The following is a 17,626-nucleotide window of genomic DNA, read 5'->3' on the forward strand; positions in this document are numbered from 1 at the left end:
CCATGTGTACTTTATATAATGTATTATCTTAGTCTAGATTGTATCTCTCTAAATTATCGCGATAAAGGTATTTTTAGAAAGTATTGTTATAAATCATATTATCACTTTAAATGTTAAAAGCTACTGGGTTACAGCCCTGACTCTTGAAATAGCTGTCCCAAATAAAATTCTGCAAATATTCAGAGCTTCTTAGATTGAAAGAGCAGGTGCCCTTAAGCCTGAGAGACAAATAGACACGTAGAGGAAATGAGGAAATAATTACATTTGTTAGAAATTGTCGAGTTATTTCTTGAACTTGTTATTTTGAAATAATTATAGAACCACAGGAAGTTGCAAAAATAGTACATCTGTGTATATCCTTCGTTCAGCTTCCCCCATTGGTGACATCTAGTAACAATAGTAAGATAATAAATTCACATTGGTTAACTAGGCTACAGACTTTACTTCTTTTTCACCATTTTTAGATGCATTCAGGTGTGAGTGTGTTTCCATGCTGTTTTCTTCCATGAATGTATTTGTGTGACTACCACAATTAAGATACAGATACCATGGAGGAGTGGGACTTGTCATTTCATTTCCCTAGCTCTGTCCCCTGACAACCACTCATCTGTTCTCCATCTCTATAGTTTGGTCATTTTAAGAATGTTAAAAATGGAGTCATAAGTAGGTAGTCTTTGGAGATCAACTTTTTCAGTAAGCACAATGCCCTCCAGATCCATCAGGTTTTTGTATGCGTCGATAGTACAACCCTTTCTGTTGATTATTCTGTATAGCTGTTTTAAAGAAATGTTGTAGGAGTGGTCCCGCTTGAAGGCAAGGAGACATGTTACTGATGTAAGACCTGTGTTGTTTTTGTTATTATTATTTGCCAAGGTTTAAATTCAAAACACCCACCACAACAAAAACAAGAGATTCCTTAATGCAAATTATGAATGCCTATTTTCAATATATCTGTGCTCATAACTGTTTTAGCTCAGCATATTTTATCTCAGAATAGTCAATATTGATGTATTCTTTGATTTTTAATCAAATTACTTTCCCTTCTCCTAAAATGCTGTTCCCTTCTGGGCACCAGTTAGAATTCAGAACTCATAGTTCTAGATTGTCATTTAGCATGTACTAACTGGGTAGGTAAACAGATTAATAAAGAAATTCAAATCGGATTTTTGGTATGAGGCACCGTTATTTAAGTTAGGATAATTTTGTTAGGTTTCATAGATTAGATTTAAACCTTTTCCAATTGTGTGTGTTAGACCAGGTTCTCCTTAATTTTAAGCCAAATAAGAGTTCCATGTAGCAGATTCTGTTTTAACACTGATTTTTATGAAGTGATTGCATACTCTCATTGCAAGTATGAGAGTCCAATAGTGTATTGGCTGATGTATTTGACTCCTATTAATGCCTTCACTTATCAATACTGAGTGCCTCCTCTCTGCTCAGCACCATGCTATGTGCTGGGGATACAGTAATGAATAAAATGTTCTGGTGAGCTAAATAAATTGATCCCATCTTACTGTCAAAAGAAGACCAATTCATAAAGATTTTCTAAAAGAGCTGAAACAGTATTTATATAAATATGTATTTCTATGTAGAAGATATAAAGAAATGTAAAAGGTTGTTTAAAGGAAAGGGAATGGGGAGTTGTGATGATCTTCTTTTTCCGTAGTGGAACTTTCAACCTGGTCACTTTCTTCGGAATGGGGAATCCTCTTCTGGCTAACGCTTGAAAAACAAATGTGTTAAAGGAAAGTTGAAAAGACCTTTGAAATTTCCTAGGCTACAGCCATTGCTTGAAGCCCTGAGTGGCTATACATTTGTGGCCAAGGAAACTTTGCTTCTTTAATTTCTCAGCTTTTTTCAGTGTCTCATAGAAAGCTGCACTTGAATGTCTAGTGCTACCATATGATACATGATTTAATTTTAGTTTTTATGTCACCTTTTCTAAAATATTTACTGAAAGCCAGCAGTGCTAGTATGCTTATCTTAATCTTAGAAGCCTCCAGCCTAATTCTCCATTTTTTGGTGCTTAGGAACAGAGAAGTTTGATGCCCTATTGTGAAATCTGTTTCTTATCAAGCTTTTCGTTTCAAGCTTAAAAGTAGTGTAAATGTGTATTAAAAGCCTCAGTGTTCAAACTTAACGATTCAGTACTTCCATATTTAGGTGTGTATCCAAAAGAAGTAATCAGGCGTTCAGCAAATTCAGGGATGTTCATTGCAGTGACTTTTAATAGGGACAAATTGGGAGCCAAAAAAAGTTCAGCCATGGAGAACTGGCTAAATTATTGTTCAGAAAGATGAAAGGTTCATACACATCCATTAAAAGGAATGTTCTTACAAAACGGATGGAAAATGGTCAAGCTCTACTAAGTGTGTCAAAATAGGCTAATAGTATTACAGTTTTGTTTTCACATGCATACATAAACATAAAAAATCAGAGAAACATACTAGAAGTCCCAAACCGAAGAATATATACCAAAATGCTAATAGTAGTAACAATCTGGAAAGTGGGATTATAGCTAATGTTTCTTTCACACTTGATAATACTCTCCAGATTCTATCCGGTAAAATATATTCCTTCAAGAAGAAAAAAATATCAGTGCGTATTGTGTGTGTGCATATTTGTTTACACAACTGTGTAGCTAGGTTTTTAGTGTTATAATAAAATGCTGTAAGATGGATACCCTTCTTAGGCTAGGGTACCTCTGGTCCCTCACCAGAATGACGCTGCTACAGAAAGCAGAGTCTGAATCAGCCCATTCCTCGTGGGCTGAAGCTGCCCACTAGCCCTGTGGGCGCAGCCTTCTTGGAGTGGCCACCTGAGAACCCCTCACTCTCCTGAGCCCACTAGGGGGCATACTGTCAGACGGGAGACCAGGTGGAGCGCTGGGTTTGCCTGTAGAGTGAGAGGAACCAACATTTGAGAGGTTCCTCTAAATTTAAGTAAATGCGGTACAGCGAGGACAATCAAAGCATCATTTGAGAGATTTAAAATAACTATGAAAAGCAAAACATAATGAACACATTGTTTCTTTTATTTTCCAGATATTTTATCCAGAAACAACAGATGTTTATGACCGGAAAAACATACCAAGAATGATATATTGCATTCATGCATTGAGGTGAGGAAAAAATACAGCTAGAAGTCTAGGAAGTAGATTTAAATGGAACTGGGATTTCTATTTTAGAAGAGGGATCTTATTTAAGTAAAATAATCTGAAGAATTTTTTAATTGGATTGAGTTGTGAATTTGGCACAAAATTTTTATTTTATTTTTTTAAGTTTACTTATTTATTTTGAGAGAGAGACAATGCCGTTGGGGGAAGGTCAGAGATGGAGACAGAATCCCAAGCAGGCTCCCCACTGCTAGCACAGAGCCTAGTGTGGGGCTCAAATTCACCAACTGAGATTATGACCTGAGCTGAAACCAAGAGTTAGACACTTAACCCACTGAGCCACCCAGGTGCCCCAGCACAAAATATTTTAAATTGGCACAAAAATACAGTCCTTGAACTTGAAAAATACTTTTTCTAATTTTTAAAATCTAATCTAAAATAGAAAACCAGAAAATGAATTAAAGACCTATAAGTATACTGAGAAAATTTAAGTTGAAACTTCTAGGGAATCTCATAATATGTTACCACATTCTTGAGTTATGGTCTACTTTACAAATATAGCCAAAATACATCAGATGAGCAGCTTTAATGGGCATTACAATTTTGGTACTCTTAAATTATCATTTAGCTTCAATTCTTACCATAGGCTGGTAAAGTCCAATATAAAGATAGTTTCTTTTGACCTTTGCTCAATAGAACTTGCACCATAAAGGATAAAGAAGCAGCATAGGAGTTGATACACATTCATCAAATCAAGATACATTCATTATTTTAAAGCAATTGTTTTACCTTATTTTTGGAATTGCTTAAATTCTGCTAGCTCAAAGATCATTTTTTATCTTACTGGCCTGGAAGAAATGTTATCTTTAGATGGTAACAAAGACGATTCTAAAAACCCACTTTGTGGCTGTTGTCTTGCATACACACAGGTAATGGCTGGAAGACTTCATGTCTAATTAAATTTTAAATTTCTTTTAGAACATCTGCCTTGTGTTTATATCACTACAAGTCATTTTCCTGGCAGAGTCTTCTGCATAGAGGTTTATATTAACTTCTTCCTGGCTCTTTTCCTCTCCAAAGGAAAAGGTTTCTACAATAAGTCATTGCACTGCTGGCCTACTAGAAAAGAATTTTGATTATGTCATATAATTTGACTTTTCCCCCCTGATCAGTACTTGCAAGATTTCTTTGGAAGATGACAGCTGCCACAAATATAGACCGAATGTTAGGTGCCTTTTCCGTAATTTCTTTTTATTCTTGTAATTTAGAATCAGGGGTGGAAAAAACAATTCTCTGCCTGCCTCCTCATGTGTGGCTAGTATATCATTATGCCAGCCGTGTTTCTAAAAGCTTTTTGTGCACAAATGCTTATTGTGAGGAATATTTTCAGATGTGCTGCCCAACATTCCTTGTCAAATATTTTTCATAGTTTAGAATGATTTTGTGACCTATGAAAGCTAGCTACCATTAGTTAATGTCATTATCATATCCACGCATCATAGTGCTAATCTCCAAATCTGTGGCATGCTCTTGGAGTATCTTGGACAAATTTAAATTGATTTCTTGAGGTGGACCCCTGGGGTGTTAATGTTAAGCTGCTTATGAAGAAATGGTGTGCTAAGTTCCTTCCTAGTGATGTCACTGTTCTTCCACAGAAATTATGTAGAACTGCCCTGAGATTTACGAATGTGTTTGTGATAGTTTTAACAGTGGCTTCAACAGCTTGGTAAATAAAGAAAAGGCACCTTCTTATTCTTGCCATTTGTATGCAGATGTTGGTATAGTTTCTAGGATTATTTTCTCATTCAGGCAAGTTACTTATCATGGAAGTCTCCATTACTGTTACTCATTCTCAACAGATTCCTAATAAGCCTGTCAGTCACCAGATCTGACCTTAAATAGGATCTTTAATGTTTGCCCAATAAATAGCATTCCCTGGGAGAATGCTATTCACTTTTCTCTGTCGTAAACTCACTGTACGGCTACTTCTTGGCATATATCCAAAGTTGTTTTCTTTCCTTTTTTTTTTCTTGTTTTTTTATTTTTTAGTCTACAGTTTTTTCAAATGCTCAACTAACTGAGCCACCCAGCCACCCCTAGTCTACTGTTTTTTATCAAAACATTTTTTCTCATTGGTTTAGGGTATAGTCACTCAAATGAGGCCAATATTCTGCTCTGGTGGGCAAGACGCGTTTGGAAACCAGGTGGCAGAGCTCTTGAATAAGTACAATGGGTTTGCTCTCACTAGATAATTAGAAGTGATGCTGGAAATGAACAAATACATATCCAGCCATTATATATATCCTGGCTGGGGATACAGCAACATTCCTAGTGTACTGAATCGTCATTACTGGACAGGAAATTAGGCAGGTCAGAGGTTCTGAGTATATAGATCAGGAGCCAGGTGGAAAGATCCCCTGGGTACCCAGGCACTACCATCCCGCTGCCTCAGCCCATTGGGCCTGGTGTGATCTGCAAAGTTCTCTCTCAGCCCTGCCGACTTGTCTTTTGTTTCCTGTCTTCTTGATGTGGGCTTAAACTTCATTAAGATCCTCTAGGGTTTTGCCTTTGCTTCCTGTTTGTGTCTGCTTTCCTCTTTTCCTGACTGGTCCTCACCTTTTTACTCGTATTTCTGACCTGGGTCTTGCTCGCTGCAGCTCATTGCTCCCTTTGTCTGCTTGGTGTTATCAAGCTGACGGGACAGTGAATGACAGCACAGCAGCCCCAGAGGAAATCCTCACCTCCGTGATAGGTGACCTCATTCTTTTTTCAAAGAAATGTTTGTTATCTTTTTTCTTATTTAAAATAGAAAATTTACATTCTCATCTTGGGAACAGTCGGAAAACTCAGAAAAAAATATCAAAGGAAAACTAGCTTTAAGTACCCATTATCAGGGAGTCAGGGTGAATCAGTTGGTTGAGTATCTGACTCTTGATTTCGGCTCAGGTTATGATCTCACAGTTCGTGGGTGTGAGCCCCGTATGGGGCTCTGTACGGACAGGGTGGAGCCTGCTTGGGATTCTCTTTCCCTCTCTCTCTCTCTCTCTCTCTCTCTCTCTCTCTCTCTGCCCCTCCCCCACTCACTCAGTCTCTCAAAATAAATACATAAGCTTAAAAAAAAAACAAAACAGAGTACCCGTTATCACACCACCAAGTAAAAAACACTGTGACTCTCTTGGCATAATTGCACTTCAAATGTATACATGGCGTATTTTCCCTTTGTGGCTTCACTAGGAATGTATGAAAGTCTACAATGAAAAGAAACCAGTTTAAGAAGTGAGAGCCTTGCTAACAAGTTACTGCTAATGATTGTTTAACCATCTGGGCTTTTATGCATGGAGAAGAACACTTTTTACATGTTGTTTATTGCTCAACTTATTAAACAACTGTTAAATGTGTAAACACATTTAACACCTGGTTATAAAATTGAATTACTTTAAAAATTTTAGTAGAAGTGATTTTTGGAATATGTCAAGTGACTTGAAGTGCAGATGAAAAACCCAGGTACATTATTACAGACTTACCCCACTTAAACCTATTCTGAAAGATCTACATGGTAAGTTTCCCTAGTGTAATTATTTATACACTAGTTTAGACTCATCCTAGGACTCTTATACATTGATCCATAGCCTGAGTTGACATCATTTTAAGGGCACCAGAAACAAAAGAACACCTTCAAACGTCCCCAGGTTACAGATATGATTTCTGACCAGTCACTCGTCGGGCAGCACATGGTACCAATTGGCTTCTTCCCCCGAGGTGAGTCAGACCCTGGCTACCAGGCATCAGGATAAACCTGACTGGTGAAATCAGTCTGACCTTTTAAATTTTCAGTATCAAGCTGAAATTTTTTTCATTTTCAGGTAGGTTTTTATTTTCAATCTGGTCCCCACCACTATCCCATCCCCCTTACCCAGAAATGATTTACCACCTAAGTCTCACTTGGCCATGTTACATAACCCATTGTCCTGTCATAATGATGTATTGGCCAGATCTGTTAACATTATTAGAAGCTTATGTATGCCTTTGGAACATTTTCTTGAAATTAGTTGGGCATTCTAGAAGTTTCTCACCCATGAGATGAAGGGTTGACTCTACCTAATGTTCTTTGGGCCATTTGGCTAATTTATCATCTCAGATCATGTTTCTGGATCTTCTCTCTGCTTAACGATTGTGTGACTGTCACTGTCAGGCCCTCTTTTCACTCACTGTTATTGTCACAAACTGTGTTCTTCCGTCATTTCTTATCGTGGGTCACTTTCTTGGTTTTCTACCACATTCTGGCTTAGAGTTCTTGGTTTCTCTTCTTGCAGTGTAAGTATAATGTAAATAATGTAAAAACAAGTACATATATCTACCCTGTAGACAGATGTAGAAAAAAACAAAGCACCTGTATTTTAATAACACTTCCCACCTTGCTGAAATCAATGCACATAATTATGCATGTCTTACTTTATCAATTTGTATTGCAATTTGCTTTCGTACAATTTGTACCATTCTTTTTTGATTGTTGTTTTGAACTCCTGGCCTTTCACAGACTTAACTAGGTTAGTATCTTAATTTTTTTTAAGTTTATTTATTTATTTTGAGAGAGAGAATGCAAGTGGGGGAGGAGCAGAGAGACAAGGAATCCCAAGCAGGCTTCATGCTGTCAGCACAAAGCCCAACGCGGTGCTCAAACCCACAAATCATAAGATCATGACCTGAGCCGACATCAGATGCTTAACTGACTGAGCCACCCAGGCGCCCCTATAGGTTCTGTTTTGATGGACCAGACTGATTTCACCTTGGTCAGTGGAAACTCTTTGGGGCCAGCCCCTTTATCCTTGTAGCCCTGCCCCTGACATTTTTGGAAATATCCTTGCTTTGTGGTTACAAGAGGATGTTCCAGTGCTATCATGATTATTTCTGCTTTATGACCTGAAATCAACTACCCTCCAAGGAATCCCTTGCAAGCCATCTGTTCATAATGATTTTTCTCATTTGATAAATTAGGGTTCTGGATTCTGCTTTTCTTACTGTATAAAGTTTCCTGGGCCATTAAGACCCTGACAACAATAAGCTAAAGAAAGATCTGCCCACCTCCCCTCTATGTCATGGTTAATGCTCCTGCTGTGATGATGTCATGACTGTCCCAGCAGTCATGTTTTCACATGCAGTGATGATGCCAAAGCAGCACACATTTGTGAGAATGGCTGTGGCAACCCCGCTTCTGATGAAGCAGTTGTCCCGAGTGTCCTGACCGCTTAGTGAAGTAGGGGTCCTCTGCAGCCTTTCCACAGCCCGGCGGCTGCCTTGCTTACCAGGTTGACGTTGTGTCTGGTCCTCAGGGGTTAATGTAGAACTTTGCCTGTCTTATACTCTATACCTGAAGGACCCTTGACCTTTAAAAAAAAAAAAAAAAAAACAGTTGATGGCTCATACCAGACCAATTGCATATCTGATAGACAACATGCTTGCATTTATCAATAGGCTTCCTAGAAATTGTTCCTTAACCCAAAGGGCGGGCTCTAATTCTGTGTTCTCAGAAGGGATGTGCGGAGATGGCAGTATGTGGGATGAAGATGAGGACGGTTACACCTCACGTAGCTTTCAGATCACTTCTTGTTCAGAATTCTCCCCCCACACTTTCCCCCTCCTATCCTGAATTAGTATCATGGCTCTGCCTTTTTGTCCTGCTAAACTCTAAACTCTTTGAGGCTGTGAATCATGCCAATCATGCCGTCACCTAACACAGCACATAAACACCACTGATCCCAAATTTACGTCTCTGGTGTACATATTTTTAACTTTTTAGTTGGGTTAACTGAACTGATTTCCCTATGGTAAGGCTGCCTCAGGATCTTTTTTATTTTTAATTGAATATTAGAACACTGGGTTTTGACAGGGTACTGGCAATGATGTATGTGACAAAGATGGGAAAATAATTTGGTTCTATAGAAAAAAATGATTTCAAACATGGAGCCAGTGAGGGAAAAATAGTAAAAGATTCTTAGTGTCGAAAATGGGGAAACTGATGTGATGAGTTATTAATGTGTTGTTATTAGGTTGCTTATTATTCATTTGTTAATAAAGGACACACTTATTTAACAAGGATCATAGTGATAATAAAACAAATAATTTTATGCCTGGCACTTAAAAAAAATTTTTTTAAACATTTATTCAGTTTGAGAGACAGAGGTTGAGTGTGAGCAGGGGAGGGGCAGAGAGATGGGGAGACGCAGAATCCGAAGCAGGCTCCAGGCTCTGAGCTGTCAGCACAGAGCCCGACACGGGAGCTTGAACTCACAAACATGACCTGAGCTAAAGTTGGATGCTTAACCGACTGATGCCTGGCACTATTCAAAGTACTTTTTAACAGGGGCAGTCTCACTTAATCCTCACAGCACACCTGTGTGGTACAGGCTGTTAATAATCCCATTTTATAACCAAGTCATTGGAGGTACAGAGAGCCTGAGGTCACACAGCTAGTATATGGCAGAGTTGGAATTCAAAGCCGGGCTGTGTGACACCAGATCTTGGGCTGTTACTGGCTCAGTCGTAGCAGAAGGGAGTCAGGTATTTCCACACTCCTAAGAAAATTCTAACAACAGCATCCAACTTGAACGTAAGCACAGGCCTCTAAGCTGTTAATTTGAAGAAATTTTAAAATGAGAAATCTAGGAACCTCAGAACTGGAAAGACCTTGAGAAGTTATTTTAGCCCCGATGCTTCTTTCACAGATGAGGGGGCTGAAAGCATGGGTTAGGTGACTTGCTCAGAGCCACACATCTAGGTGGCGCCAGTCTTGTGACTGCGATCCCGGTCTTAGGATTCCAGTCCCGTGGTCTTCGTGGTCAGCCTGACACTTGGACTGACAGCCATTCATCTCACATCCTACAGCATAAAGTGAGCCGCCGACGATTTGATCCAGAAAAGCTGAAACAAATTCAGTCCCTGCCTTCCGAGTGTGCAGTTCATTGCTATGGTACCTTTTAATGTATATATTGAAAGTAGTAGGATAAACCGTGATAGATTTTTTTTTTGTTTTTACTTTATTGCTTCCTGTGCTTGAACGGATATTATTAATACAAATGGGAGCACATGGACCAGTGGTGCTTTACCTACCTCAGGACAACCTCTCTGAAACTTGCCTCTCTAAGCAACACAAGTGTGCTTTCCCTTTGGTGTGATAAGAGACTCCTTATTTCACACCACGTGCTTTCGTATCTGGGGGGAAGCAAAGCTTTGGTGATATTAATTCCTTGGCTTCCTTTGGAACCCTCTTAGCCCTTTGAGTTGACTGTTAGGCATGAAAGGTGCTTAAAAAGTTGTGTTGAAGAACTCCAAGAAATTGGTGTCTTGTTTTTTTTTATATTGGACAGGCGGGTTTTTTAATTATTGCTTCAAGATCAAGACTCTGTATTTCCTATATGCTTCAGGTAATGAATGGTCTCATTTAAATTTAAATGCTTGGGAAGGAGAGGGCTGCTCTTGTAGGTTCTTTTCAGCACGGGAATAGTGGATAAGTACAGAATAAACTGCCCTTTTGAGTAATCCTCTTACCTCCCACGCAGAAATTCATTATCAGTCTCCCATACCGTGACAAGTAGCATTTTTTTAAGAGCTAATAATTTAAAGTTCAACATTGGAAGCAATAATTGTTGAAAATTGAAGCCAAGTTAAAAAAAAAAACGCATTAACATTTAGACATTTCTGGCGAATGTATGTACTATATGCAAATGAGATTTCTAACTGATCCATACTAATTTGAGAAAATCTGTTATTTGAAATAACTTTGAAAGTGAAGATTCTTTGATTCAGAAGGTAACTTCTTAGCACCACCTTGTGGTAAGTTTTAGTTAAACCAGGATGTTTGCTTATTTGAGGTTTGTATTAAGTATTACAGCATATAATGGAGAAGTAGAAAGTATCATTGAAATAAGTCGCCTAATTTCTTCAGTCCCACAGGGGAAAATTAGCACTTTTGTTTAGTATAATAGTGACAATTTCTATTACCAACAAACCTGTATTTTTTTAATTTTTTTTTTAAACATTTATTTGAGAGACAGCATGAGCAGGGGAGGGTCAGATAGAGAAGGAGACACAGAATCTGAAGCAGGATTCAGGCCCTGAGCTGTCAGCACAGAGCCTGACGCAGGGCTCGAACCCACAAACCGTGAGATCATGAACTGAACTGAAGTCCGATGCTCAACTGACTGAGCCACCCAGGCGCCTCATCAACAAACCTGTATTTTGTGCAAGCTTAAACACGTTTATTTTAGGAAGAGTGTGGTAGAGAAAATATTTTTTACATGGTAGATATTCCATGCATAGTGATTAAATGAATGGATAGACGAAGGAAATAATGTGAAAACAGTTGTGTCAAGGTCACTGACTGAGCACAACTCTCCTCGTCCCTTTCCAAAACTGACATGAAATTACTAAAGTAGTAATTAAAAAAAAAAAATTACTGGGGCGCCTGGGTGGCTTGGTCGGTTGAGCGTCCGGCTTCGGCTCAGGTCATGATCTCACAGTCTGTGAGTTCGAGCCCCGCGTCGGGCTCTGTGCTGACAGCTCAGAGCCTGGAGCCTGTTTCAGATTCTGTGTCTCCTTCTCTCTCTCTCTGTCCCTCCCCCGTTCACGCTCTGTCTCTCTCTGTCTCAAAAATAAATAAACGTTAAAAAAAAAATTACTTGCAATAAGAAAGAATGCCATCCACTGACCAGAAAGACAGGACTGGATTGACTGAGAAACAAGACAGAAGAACCCAGCTCAAAAATCACAGGATGCAGCAGAGCCAGGAGCTGTCCTGGGGCTTGCTCCAAGGAAGCAGGAAAAAGAGAGCTCCAAAATCAGTGTTGTTGAATGTGGACCCACTGACTTGATCCTTCCTGGCAGCAGTAAGTGCAGATGCTGATGGCAGTGTAGCATGCCAGTCCCCAAGATAGCTAATGACCCCAAGAAAGCCCCTAAGATAGCTAATGACCCCATGAAAGCACAGGGAGGCCCGATGTAAGAAGGCAGGACATGGGGCACCCTTGTGGTGTCAGCCCTGTGTTCCCACGCAGTCTCCCTAAGGCTGGCTCCTGTCAGGGGATCCTGTGGTCAACAATGGCAGAAAGTGAGTCTCAAGCCCCTAGATGAGCCCCAAATCAGGAAATGCCAGACCTTTGAGGGAAACCAACACTCCGAAAGTGGCATTAGATTGAACAAGAAGAAGCGACACCCAAGGAGAAAATGAAAATAGTAAACCATGTGCTATTTATAATTTATTCACCTTACCTACTTAACATATACTTACTGAACACTTACGCTTAAGTAGAACAAAAACAAAGATAAAATTAAGAAAGAGGAAAATTGGATACAGATGAAATTAAAAAAACTAATAAAATATATAGCTGCCTAAATTTTTGCTATGTAACATGAAAATGAAAGGATGGATCTAAAATTTTAGATGATCCACTTGTTGGGATGAGCACTGGGTGTTGTACATAAGCGACGAATCATGGGAATCTACCCCTGAAACTGAGAGCACACTGTATACACTCCATGTTAGCTAACTTGACAATAAATTACATTTTTAAAATAATAAGAAAATAAAATTCTAGATGATCCCAACATTGCATATGTGGGGAAATAGAAGTGCAAATATATCAAGGATAAATTAGCTTAGTTTTTGATTCAGAATGTTAACTTTGGGGCTCCTGGGTGGCTCCGTTGGTTAAGTGTCCGACTCTTGGTTTGGGCTCAGGTCATGATCTCATGGTTTCGTGATTTCGAGCTCCACATCAGGCTCCAAGCTGACAGCACGGAGTCTGCTTGGGATTTTCTGTCTCCCTCCCTCTGCCCCTCCCCCACTTGTGCTATCTCTCTCTCTCTCTCTCTCAAAATAAATAAATAAACTTAAGAAAATTAAAAAAAAAAAAAGAATGTTAACTTTGAGGTATATTCAAACTTTAGCAGAATATTTATACCAGTATTATGCCTTAAAAAACAACACTTAACAGGAACACCTGGCTTATTCAGTGAATCGTGCAACTCTTGGTCTTGGAGTTGTGAGTTCTAGCATCACATTGGGTGTGGAGGTTACTTAAAAATAAAATCTTAAAAAAAAAACTTTAAACACTTAATTACAGATATAAAATGGGTTCTTAGAAGACATTTTATGTGTGTCTCCTACTTAAATTTTACTGTCACATTTTCAGTTTCTCGTACTAAATTATTTTTATAGTTTTTTGTAAATTAGGTCATGTATATTTTTAAATTGAGTTGTAAAAAGAGAAGAGGAAAATGCAAATTAGGTACTAACTGAAGAGATACAATGTTTTTTTTTATCGTTTCTTAATGTGTGGCTTGATTTTATTTTCCTTAAATTCTTTTGAAGCTTTTCCATTCCTGTCTGTTTAGTTCTGTTTATTTTTTTGTGGTTTTTTTTGAAAATTTTTAAAAAAATATAATTTATTGTCAAATTGGTGTCCCAATTCTGTTTCATTTTGTAGTACCTTTTACAGAGGAACAGTTGAAGACGGTGACATTTCATTTGTTCTGCATGATATGGTCTTCGTTCTAACAGGAATAGTTGTCCCATGTAATAATGAGTTGAGAAGCGGTTCATAAAATATTATGGTTTTGAAAATGTCAGCCGACTAATTTTAATTCTAATGACTTGTTTGGCGTGAGCCTTCGGTAATGAAGTCTGTAGAGGCTGTGTAAATAGTTTTTTATCCCTGATAATCTCTAAAGACCTTGAATTTAAACTAAGGGATGTATCCTGTCTTTCTAGCTTTGAATTATGAATACATAATTCCTATTTTAATTTGAAGAATGTTCAGAGTCTAATATGTTTTCCACCTGTGGATACAAATATATTGGAAGTCAGTAGTAAAATTAGTTACCATGTTTAAAATGTCATTTGTTCTTTGTTCTTTGATACTGGTTTTGAGGGAAAGTGGGTATCAAAGAAAGGTAAACTCTCCCCCAAAAAAAACACTTAAAATTCAAAATTTCACTAATGGGCATTCCTGGGAAAAAAGGGCCATGGAACCATATGTGTTTGGAAAAATGTTTACCCTCAACAACTAACAAAAGAGAATGCAGACTTAACATTTTTTGGCTCTCAGATTTGCTAGGTTTTCATGGATAGTATTCTGTGGTGATAAGCGAAGCAAGAAAATGGCATTCTCTTGGATATGTGGTGGAGTAAGGTCCCAGTCATCATTGGGTTCTTAGGTTCGGCTAAGTGTCCATTCTCTTAACTGCTATAAGCCACATCTGGCCCTCGTTGCTCAGAAGGATAGGGAAGCCCCAAAAGCAGTCTGCTGGCACAACAAGTGTTTGCTCTTCAGTGGGAGACTTCGTGACACTCCACACAGTTAACCACATAGCCATCTGCAAGCTGTTGTCTTTTGTAGGCTAGGTAACAGCTTAGGTGCTAAGGAGTGAGACTTCCCTTGGTGGGTGCAGGAGCCTTCTTGGCATAGGACCTTAGCCCCAGGAGCCAATGTCTATTTTAACACCTTCCAGTGGGCTTCCCAGTTCCCTACAAGGAGTATGCAAGTTAGCAGTCCCCAAACTCAGGAACACCTAAACATATTCCTTCAAGTAAGGGGCACATGATGGCTCAGTGTGTTGAGCATCCTACTCTTGATTCCTGCTCAGGTCCAATGGTCCCAGGGTCATGGCATTGAGCCCCACGTTGGGGGCTCATGAGCATGGAGCTTGCTTTGGATTCTGTCTCTCCCTCTGTCCCTCCCCCCACTCATGCTCTTTCTCTAAAATAAAAAAAATAAAAATAAATTTAATATAATTCCTTCAAGTCAAGATGCAGTTTATGAATGAGGTGTTTTGTCCTCAGCAATTATGCTTACTAATATGCTTATCAGGTTCCTAGGGGAACAGAGCTAGAAAGTTAAAAGTTAGATTCCTGTCAGGAAACAATAGATGGTGCCAAAGATGCAGAGAAAGGGGGACCCTTTTGCATTGCTGGTAGGAATGCAAACTGGTGCAGCCACTCTGGAAAACAAACAGGTTCCTCAAAAAAATTAAGAATAGAACTACCCTGTGACCCAGAAATTGCACTACTAGGTATTTATCCAAAGATACAAAAAATGCCGATTTAAAGGGGCACATCCTCCCCATGGTTTATAGCAGCACTATCAACAATAGCCAAATTATGAAAAGAGCCCAAATGTCCATCAACTGATGAATGGATAAAGAAGATATGGGTGTGTGTGTGTGTGTATAATGACATGTATATAAATAATGGAATATTACTCCATGATCAAAAAGAAAATCTTGCCATTTGCAACAACATGGATGGAACTGGAGGGTATTATAATAAGTGAAATAAGTCTGTCAGAGAAAGACAAATATCATGATTTCACTCATATGGGATTTAAGACACAAAACACATGAAAATAGAGGAAGGAAAGGAAAAATAAGATAAAAACAGGGAGACAAACCATAAGAGACTCTTAAATACAGACAACAAACTGAGGGTTGCTAGAGGGGTTTGGGGTGGGGGGATGGGCTAAGTGGGTGATGGGCATTAAGGAGGGCACTTGTTGGGATGAGCGCTTATGTAAGTGATGAATCCCTAAATTCTATTCCTGAGATCATTACACTGTATGTTAACTAACTTGGATTTAAATTAAAAAAAAAAACACCATGAAAGAAGTCAGATTCTTTCACAGAGGGAATGGTGTTTTGTTAACCTTTACTCAACAAAGAATGAGTATCATCTCTTTTTTAGAACAAAACTTGACAATATGTATTGAAAGCTTTGAAAGCTTTGATTGTGCGTCTTTCAAGGTGGCAATTTTGTTTTTAGGGATTTATTGTAACAAATAAGATACATACACAAATATGTATCTGTATATAGGTAGGTTTCCTGTAGCATTATTTGGGGTTTTAAGTTTTTTAATGTTTTTTAAATTTTTTTAATTTACACTTATTTATTTTTGAGAGAGAGAATGAGACAGAGTATGAGCGGAGGAGGGGCAGAGAGGAGACACAGAATCCGAGGCAGGCTGCAGGGTCTGAGCAAGCATTCAGCACAGAGCCTGAAGTGGAGCTCAAACCCACGAAATGTCAGATCATGACCTGACCCAAAGTCAGACACTTAAACGACTGAGCCACCCAGGCGCCCCAAGTTTTTTAATGTTTTTTTTTCGCTTGTTTGTTTAAATTTTTTTAATGTTTATTTTATTACTGAGAAAGACAGAGCATGAGCAGGGGAGGGGCAGAGAGAGGAGGAGACACAGAATCCGAAGCAGGCTCCAGGCTCTGAGCTGTCAGCACAGAGCCCGACGCAGGGCTCGAACTCACAGACCGCAAGATCATGACCTGAGCCGAAGTTGGACGCTCAACCGACTGAGCCACCCAGGCGCCCCTTTAATGTTTTTATTTTATTTTTGAGAGAGAGTGTGTGAGCCGGGGAGGAGCAGAGAGAGAGGGAGATACAGAATCTGAAGCAGGCTCCAGGGTCTGAGCTGTCAGCAAAGAGCCCGACGTGGGCCTCAAACCCACGAACCGTGAGATCATGACCTGAGCCAAAGTCAGACGCTTAACTGACTGAGCCACGCAGGCACCGCTCCTGCAACATTATTTGTAAAGGTGAATAATTAGTGACCATCTAATAGTCAGCAGTTGGATAGGTAAAATACAGTATATTCATATAATGAATACTATGTGAGTTTATGGGTAGATATTTCCAGAAATAGCATTAAAAGTGTTTATGTCAAAATATTTAGTGTTTAACTTTGGATGATGCTTTTCTGTATAATTTTTTTTAACATGAATCACTAATTTTTAATGTGGACTATGTGTTATTTTTTCAAAAGATCGTTTTGTACAGAAATGACCAAAGAGGATACCTGGGTGGCTCAATCAGTTGAGCATCCAACTTTGGCTTAGGTCATGATCTCATGGTTCGTGAGTTCAGCCACACATCGGACTTGCTGCTGTCAGTGCGGAGCCCGCTTTGCATCCTCTGCCCGCCTGTCTCTGCCACTCCCTCACTTGTGCATGCGTACGTGTGCTCTTTCACAAAAATAAACATTAAAAAGAAAGGAAAGAAAAGAAACGACCAAAGAAGATTGAAATGCATACTCCTTAAATTGAGTATTCATTCATTTTAAGAGTTTGTCTTAATACCATTTACAAAGGCTTAATCTTGAACTTCTTTAGTGAAGATTTATGTATTTTATAATCTCAGGTATATCTCACATCAGCATCTGACGTGATAATCTTGAAATATTTCAAGTCAATGAAATCATTTTCAATTCATTTCTCTTATGTTATTGTGTAAGTTCTAACTTCTAGTTAAAAATCTCATAAATTACAAACCTATCATAACTGATAATAAAGTGAATACAGATTTTTTTTTTTAGTTGACTGATAGGATTAATCTTTGGGGCTGAGGAGGTTAGAATCAATATGGAACAGAAACTGTGGGGGCGCCTGGGTGGTGCAGTCGGTTAAGCGTCCGACTTCAGCCAGGTCACGATCTCGCGGTCCGTGAGTTCGAGC

At 38.9% G+C, this 17,626-nt stretch overlaps 1 protein-coding gene across 1 annotated transcript in view; it reads left to right on the top strand.

The window, feature by feature from the left end:
• IQGAP2 (IQ motif containing GTPase activating protein 2) overlaps positions 1-17,626 on the top strand; it is a 295,550-nt gene that overhangs the window by 156,641 nt on the left and 121,283 nt on the right. The window contains exon 5 of the mRNA XM_047088141.1: positions 3,045-3,121. Within this exon, the coding sequence (XP_046944097.1) occupies positions 3,045-3,121 (77 nt within the window). The remainder of the gene's footprint in view (positions 1-3,044; positions 3,122-17,626) is intronic.

The sequence above is a fragment of the Lynx rufus genome, unplaced genomic scaffold (genome assembly GCF_022079265.1).
Source record: "Lynx rufus isolate CCGP_SWC_20201006 ecotype Redwood Valley unplaced genomic scaffold, mLynRuf1.p SCAF_1, whole genome shotgun sequence".
NCBI lineage: Eukaryota > Metazoa > Chordata > Mammalia > Carnivora > Felidae > Lynx > Lynx rufus.